Raw genomic sequence first — 12,452 nt, 5'->3', positions numbered from 1 at the left:
CGATCTGCTTCGGTGCCGCTGTCTCGGCGTCGAGCCGTGTCCACACCGGCATCTCGGTGTCGAGGCTTGTTTCCAGCACTTTCTCGGTCCCGAGAAGGCTGCGTGCCGGTGTCTCGACCGGAGTCGGACGACCTCGGCACTGTTTGGGCCTTTTTCGGTGCCGACGGTTGGTCACCGAATTTATGGGTGGAGCCATGGCCGGATGGCAGTGGCGTCCCCTGGGCCTTGTAAATGTTTCTCTGTGTGGTTTTCGACGTCTTACTCACGGTTTGTGTATCGTCGAATCCTTCGGAGTCTGAGTCTTGGATCGAGAAGGTACCTTCCTCTTCCTGTTCCTCGAACTCCCGTTGGGCTGTCGGTGCGGACGCCATCTGAAGTCTTCTGGCTCGACGGTCTCGGAGTGTTTTTCGGGACCGGAACGCACGACAGGCCTCGCAGGTGTCTTCGCTGTGCTCAGGTGACAGGCACAGGTTGCAGACCAAGTGTTGGTCTGTGTAGGGGTATTTATTGTGGCATTTGGGGCAGAAACGGAACGGGGTCCGTTCCATCGGCGTTCTTCAGCACGCGGTCGGGCCGACCAGGCCCCGACGGGGGATCGAAAAACTACCCCGAAGGGCACCGGAGCTCTTCGATCTTCGATGCGGTGTGGAATCTAAGTACGCCGATCCCGAACGCAACAATACCGACGAAAATCTTCCGAAATTAGCTAATTTTCCGTTCCGAAACTCGGAGCGACAAGAACACGTCCGAACCCGATGGCGGAAAAAAAACAATCGAAGATGGAGTCGACGCCCATGCGCAATGGAGACAAAAGGAGGAGTCACTCGGTCCCGTGACTCGAAAGACTTCTTCGAAGAAAAACAACTTGTAACACTCCGGCCCAACACCAGATGGCGAGCTATTGCAGAACATGCGTATCTACAGCGACAGATGCCATCGAACAAAAAGATTTCATCATTCCCGGCCTCTAAACACACAGGCATATCCCTCATAGAGGAGGCGCACCTCTTGGCGAGGGAATCTTAGAAATGTAAGAGAGACTGGGTGGGGAGAGTTTATCTATAGTTTCTGGGCCTCGTCAGCCCCACACCTGCATTATCTCCTGGCATCAACTGCAGTCCCAAGAAGGGTGGATTGGCTATTCTTATTCATTAAATGATCCCCTGTACAGTGCTCCAGAATTGAATGAATGGAGAAGGTCAGTAGGTGTTTGCCAAGCTTCAGGCAGCACTAAAGTGCTTAGTGTGTGTTCTGTCTATACCCCGAAAGTCTGCAAGTCCACTTTTCTTTCCCTTCTCAACCCATCCATTACTGTAATTTGCAATTCCCACATTATTTTGGAAAGGGATTGGAATCTAGTGCATGGTGCAGTTCTAGACCATACGGGCCCTATTGATACACCAGAGACTCGGATCTCCTCCATGACGTCTGTGATTAAAAAAGTCTCTTGGACATTTGACATCTCCTCCACTCCACCGAAAGGAGATTTCTGTTCCTCTCCGAGGTCCATGGCACCCAGTCCCACCTGGACTACTTTCTCACCTCCCACCTATTAAACCCGAAGGTTGTGGACTGCAACATTCTACAGGAGTCTCAGTCAGATCACAGCCCAGTCTACCTAGCTACTGACTGGAACCTCCAGATGCCAATCTGGAAACCCTGGTGCCTTGACAATGCATGTTTTAAACATCCCCAGGAGAATGTCAGTTTAAAGTCCCGTATGCCCACCTACCTCTCAAATATCAAAGGTTCAGTAAAATCAGCCCAACTCCTTTGGACAGTAGCCAAGGCCACTCTTGTGAGCCAGCAGATGGGAGATGCTGCAGTAGCGAACAAACTCAGAGCACAGAGATAGATAGCCCGGGAGCATGACATTTGCCTTCACACCCAGACATATACAAAGAGGTCCTACCCTGAGACCACACGCACACTAGAAAACACGTCATAATGGATCTTAACTCCTCAGGCGTCCCAGGGAGAAGACATGTTCAATAAACTGAAGGCCCATCACTATTAGTTAGGAAGAAAGCGGGGAGGGGTCTTGCTGCCCAACTTCAGATAGCAAGGCGCCAGGGTGGGCATCCAGGCCTTTAGATACAAGACTGGGAGCATGATACACTTCCTACAAAGAAATGTGGATGCCTTTGGGGCCTACTACGCAAAACTCTACAGCTCCAAGACAGAAGATAGTGAGAACAGTGTGAATGACCTTGATAACCTAAAACTAACTGCTTCAATGACGAATGCCTCTTTGAGGTAGAGATCTCTAAGGAGGAAATCGTACAGACTATTTCACACCTTCTGTACATGGCAGCAGCGGAGGATGGTTTTGCAGGAAAGTTTTAATGGTGGTTCAAGAAGGAGACAGTGGATCATCTGCATGTGGCCTTTCAGGAGGTGGACATCACTGGGTCTACACCGGAGGTATAATAAAGCAGTGACCACTGTCCTTCTGAAAGCAGATAGGGATCCTCTGCTCTAAAGCAGCTACTCTCCGAGCTTGCCCCTGAATTCTGACAACAGGTTTCTGGCCAGCATCTTAGCAGCCTACCTTAAGCAAGCTATCCCCACCATGATCCACCACTCCCAGGTAGGATCGGTCTTGGGACCTCCTACAGTCTCTCGCCCATCTTTTTATGGTTGTCCAAGGACTCGAAGAGGCTGCCCTGGCCTTTTCATTAGATGCTGAAAAAGTATTTCAGCGCATTGAATGGAGCCATATGCCTGGCACTTTGTGAAGGTTATAACAAGGGAAGGGCTTCATTGGAAAACTCCAATGGCTTTACACCATACCCATGGCAGAGGTCAACTGCTGGGGCTTCCTTTCTGGCCCATTCCCTGTCAATAGGGGCACCCATGAGGATTGCCCCCCTTTCATCATTATAGTTCCTTCTAATAACAGAACCTTTGCTGGTGGCCATCTGCCAAGCTCCAAAAAATTGCAGACATCCTCACCACAGTTGGACCGTCCAAACTTTAACTTTTTGTGGATGATAGCTTGCTTACACTTACCAATCTTGATAGATCCCTCTTGACCCTAATGTACTTTATCGCAGACTTCTCATGAGACAACAGCAAGACCTTACATATGTTACGACCACAGCAGCTATAGCTGAATACCCATTCCAGTGGACTACGCAGGAGATAAATATCTGGGTATCCTCATACTCAGAGGTTTGGATGGGGTGGTTTCTATAAACCTTGATCCCCTCATAGCTAGAACTATTGCAGATTATGTAAAATAGAACCATCTTAATCTGTTAATTTGGGGGCGCTTGCAGGCAGTGAAATGTTAGTTGCTCTCTGTTTCACCATGCTAATCAGACCCTTATCCTTCATTCTATTAACAAAGTAATCAGATCCTTTGTGTGGGGGCAATATGCGAACTTGCCAAAAAGCCTATAAACTGACTGCCCACCAACGGTGCAGATCTCTGGGTATGTCCTGCATTAACACTTTTATATGGCCCTACAGCTTGTCCAGTTGATCACTATGTGGCCTAAGATGACCACCCTTCCCTTCTGGGTGCAACTGGAGCACAGCACTGCTTAGTGCAGTCCAACCTGGTCCTCCTTTACCTACTGCAATACCTCTTTGAGGTTCAACCTCCAACCCCATCATTCAGAACATGGTGTGGATCTGGAACCAAGCCCACAACCTCCAGCTCCACCATGGAATGACACTGCTATCGACATCAACAGCAAGCCTCTGCTCTGTGATGCGGGCTAACTGCCAGAATCATGAACCTGGACTACCTTTTATCCTCTGGCGAGATAAAAATAATCAGGGCCCTCCGGTAAGAATTTCATCTCTCACAGTCTCAAAGGTGGTGATGCATGTAACTACGCCATTGTTTGTATAACATCCTTGGACCCGGCCAAGGAATCTCCTTGCTCTCAGATTACGCAGTATTTGAAGCTCTGGGGATGTGGGGATCATTTCCGACTTCTATACCCGGATAGTCCAACACCTGCATTTGCGACTCCTTCAGAATCTTCCACGTGCTAAATGGCAGCGAAGACTCCAAGTAAAGTATAAGGATCAAGACTGGGTGGAATTGAAAGGGGAATCTGACGGGGATCCGCGAATGAAGGATGAAGTTTTGCCTCTTTAAAATTATGCAAGACTGGTAAAGGACATCAAAGAAATTGGCGGGCTGAGGCCTTCTTCACCTCTCACAATGCTGGTGCTGCTCCATTCCTGACAGCCGCACTACAAACATCCTCTACAATAACCCAGATAAACTCCAGTTGTAGTCCCAAATCAGTTCAGCACTCAATTGTCCCACAGAACTGCCTGGTAAACTACCCTGAACACTGATCATGTTACATGACACGGACAATCTCCCTGGGCTTCTGTGTCACACAAGTAGATTACTGACTACTGCATGAACTAGAGCTAAGGTATGCATTTTACAACCCTGGATATCATAACAGTTACCCACTTGTGACAAGTGGCTGACAGAGCTGCATGAAGTGGCATCATATGAATGGATCCTGAATAGACTGCAAGATCGCATGGAACCTTTAACTGCCATATGGGCTCCATTCCTGGGGGCAGATGCAAGACCTACTTAATGGACAATAGACACAGACAATGACCTGTGCAGCCTCCCCGCCCCGATAATCATCATAGTTCTGCATCAATCTACCCTCCCACACCTGCATAACTCCACTCACCCCCTCTAGTGTCCACCCGCCCCCAATATCTGGACACTCTTCATTTCTACCCATAGTCAAATTTCATGTCACCTTCTGCTATCCATAGTAAGGACTTGGATTTGCTCTATTAGTTTTACATGAGTGAGATTTATGGTTTATGACTTATGTCTCACTAAAACAGCATTCTGCTCCATTGCCTTTTGCCATGTTGTCCATATCGCTGCCTTCTGGCCTTGTTTAAGCCGTATACTTCGATCAATGTTATTACCAAGTGACTGGTATGTTGTACTTCTGTTTGATATATTTATTTTTTAATTGATGGGATCTGACATCATAGCTAACCAATTTCTGTTACAAACTGAGCTCAGCGAAACATTTACATTGAATTCATTAACATCCTCTCTAGTACCATCAGATAGGGACGACCAAATCCTTGTCTCCACCCCTAGTCCATGCTGGTGTCGGTTGCTCCCAAAAATCTACCCCAAGATATAGGAGAACCTCTTGAGCCAACCTGACATCATCGCATACTTCCATTTCTGATTCCATACTTGTTCCATTTTATTTAGCCATTCTTCAACAGTGGGAATCTGCGCAGTGCGCCACTTTTGTAATAAAAGGGATCTAGCCACAGTGTGGCAATATAGACAGATTTTACCTATCTAGGTGAAAGCTTCGGCCCAGGGTCATAGCCCAAAACCAGTGACCACACCCTAGGGTATATTTAAATCTGTAAGGCTATTTTTAAAAACTTAAATACATTGCCCCAGAACTCTTGGATAAGCCCGCATTTGCCTATCACATGTGTCCAGTTTGCTATACCCTCCGTTTGACAGCGAAAAAAGGGATTAAGACAGCTGGGATAAATCTGGGCTAAAAACTTGCAGAGTACAATAGAGAAGCCTTTTACTGAAAAACTGCATATTGAGCCAATTTACTCCTCTCAGCACCTCAAAGTTTAATCCATTAATTTTCTCCCAGATATCTTTTGTTAATTTTAGCCCTTGCTCTCATTCCCATTTACCATTGGCTTTTACCAGAAGAGTAGGGTTTTTCAACTCCATAAGTAGCCTTCTCCATTCACGCGCTCGTCTATCCCCAGAGGGGGCTATCAGTTCTTTCATTATCTTCTGAGTATCGCAAATCTGACTACAATCCCGATCGATAAGGCTATTAAGCATGCTACTATAGGACCCCATAAGCAGAAAATCACCTTGCACATCAACCCCTATATTCAGAAGCATATCCCATCTATCACCGGCTAAAAAATCTCCGATTTTCCTGAATCTGGCATATTCCCATTTCCTGATTATCTCAGAATTAAGCCTAGAGCCGGACCTCATCATAAAATCGGACAGAAGGGGAAAGAAGTTAACATATGGGATTGCATATCTTTGAAAAAAGTCTGACCTCTTTTTGAAGAGCCACCTAATGATCTTATAGCGTACTTTCTTTGGGGATTTCACCAGTAGTACGGGATTCCCTTATACCATATTCCCTGCAGATTAATTCACGAAAATATTGCAGGAATAGACTGCCCTGGAGTAATGTAGGTTTGAATTTTGCCATATATTGAGCGAAAAATGCAAAGTAGTAGTCTTTCATATCGGGAGGTGCCAGGCCTCCCTTTTCCAGATCTGCAGATAAACAATAACATCTTGACAAAAATAAATAAAACATATAAGTGATAGTTAGTTCAAGACATCGTTTGTGATCAAAGACAATGAGGCACGAGTTTGGAAGGAGCATTTTTCCTCAAAAAAGTGTGTGCCATTTCTCTAGATGTACTCTAGCAGCTCATGTGCTGCCTCTGCCAGTGGGCCATATTTCCCTCTACTCACATGGGCGAGGGGGACAATTCCCTGCATGGGCCTTTATAAAGAACTCTTGGAGAGAAACGCAAATGATTCATTTTTATCACTAAGACATGGAATACTAAGCACCAGCTTCTATATTCTGCATAACACCTGGTGTACAAAGGCCAGCGATGCAGTTAGGGTACCCATTCATGCCTATGCTGCATTGTGCCTTTGTCTGCACGAGTAACCCGCCAGCCAGGGACTCCCATGGTTGAGATAGGTCTGAGATAGAATCAGGGTTTTGTGCACCCTTTTGTTTATTAGGGACACATACAGATCTGCATATGCCACACTGCTAATCACACCCCTAACCGGACGTTTGGCACTGGGAACAGATGAGTGTGTAGTTCAAGTTAAATACACAGAATTAATTTTATATAAGGAAAAAAAATCAGTTTTGAAATCTGGCACAGGTACAAAATGTGTTTTTCTCTTCCTTGATCGTTTTAGCACAGATTCGGGGGGAACACTTTAGGATTTCGGGCCAGCTGAAATAATGCTGTTTTAGGGGCATCACTGGTGATATTGCAAACGCCACCACAAGGTAGGGACCGAATTCTGGCCTATCAAAAGCACCCTGTTTCGCTGGCCAATCATCTTTTTTAGAAGCACCAATCAATGAAAGGATGTGGAGGAATGGGGAATGATGGGAAGGATATCTTTTTTAGCACAAGGAATGTTTTCTCAGTACTTGGTTGTAATGTATTTAATAACGTTTCTGAAATTTGTGATAGAACTGCATCCTCCCCAAGAGATTTGAACGTCTAAGCACCTGACTTGATTACTGTTTCTAGCACAAATAAAAATGGCATCCTTTCTGGTAAAGCAAGATCGTGTGCACCTTTTGAGTACATTGATTTCCTCCATTAGTTTCCATAACTTATATGCAGGGAATGTAACATCCATTTCTCGGTTGGAAAGGTTACTTTCAGTTACTAACAATCTTACATTAAAATGTTCCTGTTGGGAGTGGCACAGCCACAAATCCTGCAACATGTCCACCACTTATCACACCATACCTACAGAGGTCATCAACTTTAAGACACAAAACAGTGCCCCATTCTTGTGGTAATACTCAATAAAATGGTAATTACTTTTATTGAATCTTCATTCTCTCTCCATAACGGAACACTGATTAAATTAAAATGAATTATACCTCAACTAGTTGAACATAAAGTTCAATCTATATAAAACTTCACACACTGACCGTTTTCGCCACTTTGTTGCTATCTGATATTTCATCAAAATAATAAAATTGGGGGTTGGAGGGGACACACAGGGGAAGGGATGGGCATAGTACTCTCATGTCGCTAGAAAGTGAGTTTTCTGGCTCAGAATACCCATATCAAATGAATGCCACACATCATAGGCACCAACTCGGTCAAGAATGAGGTGCCTTTTGACACCCTATTCTTTGGCAATTCAAAGAGTTTGAAAGAATTTAGGTGTAAATAAATATGCTTTGCTCATGCCCAATTAACTTTTGTATCCCTAATTATTTGCAGTCAATTTGAAAGTATTCTCTTAGATATCATGAACAATTTCCATTTGGATGGTGAGACCTAGGATGTAGATCATATTGTCAGGGTACATTACATTTTATGTTTTGTAAAAAGAATCTCAATATTAGGAAGGAATCTTAATAGCGCATTAGACTAATAATGGAAAATGTTAATGTTATTTCACACAGTTTTGTCACTAAATACATACTGTAGTTTAACCAGTCTGCGCTGCATTTTTAAAAATAGCAGCAAACCTATGTTCAATCTTTTCCTTTTTTACCAACTTTGAATTTGCATTTCACAAACTCCAAAATGTAATTGGACTACTCTTCCCTTTGAAGAAGTTGTCAGTTGTATAAGAAGGTTAGGAGGTAAGGACGTATGTGTTATTTCAAGCTAGCAAACAAAATCAGCAAACTGAAGGTGTCATTGCAAAACTACTGCTTAATGTTGTTAAGAAAAGGAACAGTACTTCCTGCCTGGCTAAATGGTATTTTCTTGACACACAGTATTCCCCAACTTCAACACAAATTCCAACTTTTGACTCATAACTTACAAATGTAATACAACCACTGTGTAGAAAACTGGCTTCTTTACGACCTGCCCTATCTATCTTACATCAAGCCTCATCTATAATGGTAATTTTCATTTGAATTTATAATACATATATAGTTCATACCTTAAAATGATAAAACCTCCATTAATATTTACCTTTTCGGAATCAAGTGTCAGCCTGGAACGAAGTTCTATTAGCCGGCGATAGTCTTCCTTTACTTGGGCCACAAGAGTCTGCATGTTTGCTTGTATTTCTAGATTGCAAGAATATTTAAAAACAATATGCACATTACTATTATGGGTGCTAAATTTCTATATTTTTATTGGTCTGAAATAAGTCAGCTTCAAATATGCAAGAACAATTACTATAGCACTCAAATCCAAACTCCTCCAATCACATTTGGAGAAAGCAAATGCTGCAAATGCGATCACCAATGTATGCCCAACACACCAACTGAAGTAAAAGAAACATGGGTAGTGGTTCACAAACCGTTAATCTGCATCTCTTTGCAGGTTCTCCCCTTAGCTCCTTTACAAAAGCTCAAGGACTATGGGCCTGATTATGACCTTAGCAGATGGGATACTTCGTCTCGAATGTAACGGCTATCCTGCCCACCGTTAGGACATAATGGAACTTGCAATACGACAGACGGGATATCAGTCACGTATGTGACAGAGCATTACATCCACCAAGGTTGTAATCAAGCCATATATGCCCATTGATGTGCAGATGAAGGGTGGTATCATGAATGGAGAGGATAAAAAGAAAGTACTATAAAGGGGACTGAGAACACATTATTCATACCAACCTACTAACATTCTAGAATGTCATTATCACTAAATAGCACATCAAAGGATGTGACAGCTGATTTTGAGTCATTTGTGCCAAAGACCATATATCTAAATCAGAGTCTTCTAATAATTTTCCATAAGAGGAAGTCATTCTTGATGCTAATAAATAGATACCAGGGATCTATCTGGGAACTCAGTGTTTTACATTCCCCAGACGGTGAATCTTAAGTCTTCCTGGATGTATAAACGAAATACTTACCTTCCATCTGGTCCTGAACATTTTGTACCATACATGAAGTCACAAGACAAACACGGAATCCACACAATTATTCATATAAAGTAAGAATTACCATTACATATTACGTAAAGAACATCAATGCTGACATTGTCTCTGGAAAATGACTGTAGGATACATCTTTAACAAAGTTTAGTATCTTCCTTTCAAGGCTATCCACTGACGGGATGACTAAGCAATTGTTTTTCTTTTTTTTAATGAATCCAAAATAAGACAAACAGTTAAAGCTGCAACTAAAAAAAAAAGAAATTCTTTTAATGCAACAAATTATGTCAACAGAAAAATAAAGCAACATTTAAAGCAGCATTATAATGGAGGGATAAGATTTAGGTGTCAAAGGAAAACAGCGTTATTTGCCTCCAATATTATATATATATATATATATATATTTGTTTTTTTAGGATTAACTAAACAAAAATTGTATTGACCAAATGTTTATATTAATTTCTATACATATTTTTGAAAGAACCCAATTGTAATCCAAATAAAATCACTAGTGAAAACAAGTGATTAGAAAAAAGACCTTTCACAAACTCCTTCTAAAGAAAAAATGAAAGAAAAATGGGGCACTGTAGCTAGACTAACTGCACCCTCGAGAGGCTGAAAACTAACACTCATTTGTTAAGGAAGAACATCATCAGTATCCCATCATGCCTTGCAATTGTGAGTTAAGTCAGTTGTTTTTGTAAGACTTAGGACCCTACCTATAACAGGACAAACCCATGTTCTTTGCAACAGGAGGAAGGAGGTTGATTTAAGGCTTCAAAGGAGATTTCCTTGAAGGAGGTCTACATGTAAGGAACTTTTCCTTCTTCTAATGCTATCTCCATTGTTAATCAAAAGCACTGAAAAAAGTAGCAAATCCATCCCTTGAAAGGGTGGTGGTAAGGAAGAAAACTGCATGTGCTTATCAAAGAGGTTCTCAGACAGACTTAACCTATTTCAGCCCATGGTATTGAGAAATACCTTTTAATACCCTCAAGGAAGTGCATGATCACAGGGAATGGGATATACAGAGATTTTCAAAATATGTTTTAAAAATGCATAAAGCAAATATATTTTACTTTAACTGTATTTAATTGGAACTAAGTTATTGTACAAATATTGCAATGTCTGCTAAATGTTGCAAGGCTGTGATCCATACGAAGGAGCAACAGACATACACTTCCTCATAACCTCTGCAATTTATCAAATACCCATATAGTGATCTACATAAAGAAAAGAACAACACTGCTCTCCTTTTTTGATGCCATATGTTGGACCTGGACCTGTATGCATGGTCGACTTCAGATTTTTGCCTTCCTTTGCTAAACCTGTTTTTGCTGGTACTTTCTTCTGCTAACTAATGTGGAAGTGTTTGTGTTTTCTCTTCTAAGCATGCAAAATTGACCTACGCCTAATTGGCACATTTGGTTTGCTTTTATATCCCTAATAAATGGAACTGCATGTAGCCAGGGCCTGCAAATTGTATGCTACTAGTGGGCTGTAGCACTCATTGTGCCGCCCACTAAGGTAGTCTTCTTAAACTTGTCTTAGGCCTGCCACTGAAGTGCAGATTGAAACTGTCACCCTACTAGAATTATACAAAGAATCTCAGAAATTAGAATAAACTTTAATCCCTGTGCACTAGCTACCTCAAGCTACATGTGCACCAATGTTTCTTTCCTGTCATCTCCCACTTGTAAATAAGTCAGTTACTTTCGTAGTTAACGTTCTGGAAACCGGGCGGCTGAATCTAGGTCAGGTGGTGCGAACCGACTCAGCTCACCCTGTGCTCCCAGTGAGACCACAGCATTACACAGAATGAAAAACAGTGCAAGTTGCAGTGACTGCTCAGGTTGGTTGTTAAGGCTACGAGCTTTGTCCTGATTGAAGCACACTAACTCTGCCAGGCCTCTACTCCACACAGGTTTCTTGTTGGCTATGCCAGTATACTCTGCCATGTTTCAACACAGGGAGATGCTGTTGCATCATTGTAACTTTTTTGTCTCAGATCAGTGGTTTCTCAAACACACAGCCATATCCCTTCCTCCTGTCGCTTGCTGTATGTTTATTGGTGATAACTGGAGTGTTTTGCTCAGTTATGGGGCATATCCCTTCAGCTGCAGTAACTGACAGCAACACATATGGGACACATTTGCCATGTTTAATATTTCAAAATGTCCACGTAAAGGGTGTTTTCTTTCAACAGGTGGAAAAAGCTGCAGTCCTGAGGTGGCCAAGGAGAAAGCAGTGTTCCTTCTTCTACACATGTACTGCTGTCACAGTTCTACTGGTGTAGGAAACTCTGGTAGATAGATGCTTAGCTTCTTTTAGACTAGCTAGACAGTTCTGAAGGGGATTCAGATAGCCATAATGAGCAATTCCACCATGGTAAACATTAATAGACGAAATGCAGGATCCAGCCCCCAACCTATAACGGCGATTTAGTCTGCATAGCAGCTTCCTGCATTCTCATTCAAATAGAGAAAGTCAGTGAAACATAATTGTTAGAGCCACTTCAAAGTTATCAGAATCATCCTCAGTTTAAAGTGTGTTAGCTTAGTGAAAACCGGTAAAGTAAGAGGGATGCCACAGGACATACAAAGGGACCTTCCTGACCAGTCAATCAAAAGGACATTGCTTTTTTGCCTGGTTGGCTAGCAATACCTGGAGACAAAATCTGCAAATGTTGCTTTCTGCATTTAAAAAGCGGTGTATTTGTTGAGAGCCACACTGGTAGAAGAGGCAGTGCAGCACTGCATTACTTTATACCCATTTGTAGCTTTCTTGAAATCTTCTATTGAGA

General features: G+C 42.6%; 1 protein-coding gene across 9 annotated transcripts in view; it reads right to left on the bottom strand.

Annotated features, from left to right (window-relative positions):
* AKAP9 (A-kinase anchoring protein 9) overlaps positions 1–12,452 on the bottom strand; it is a 969,300-nt gene that overhangs the window by 719,369 nt on the left and 237,479 nt on the right. For all 9 annotated transcript variants that reach the window (XM_069211620.1, XM_069211621.1, XM_069211624.1 and 6 more), the window contains one exon: positions 8,734–8,831. In XM_069211620.1, the coding sequence (XP_069067721.1) occupies positions 8,734–8,831 (98 nt within the window). The remainder of the gene's footprint in view (positions 1–8,733; positions 8,832–12,452) is intronic.

The sequence above is a fragment of the Pleurodeles waltl genome, chromosome 10 (genome assembly GCF_031143425.1).
Source record: "Pleurodeles waltl isolate 20211129_DDA chromosome 10, aPleWal1.hap1.20221129, whole genome shotgun sequence".
Lineage (NCBI taxonomy): Eukaryota > Metazoa > Chordata > Amphibia > Caudata > Salamandridae > Pleurodeles > Pleurodeles waltl.
This window is presented reverse-complemented; position numbering and strand designations above follow the sequence as displayed.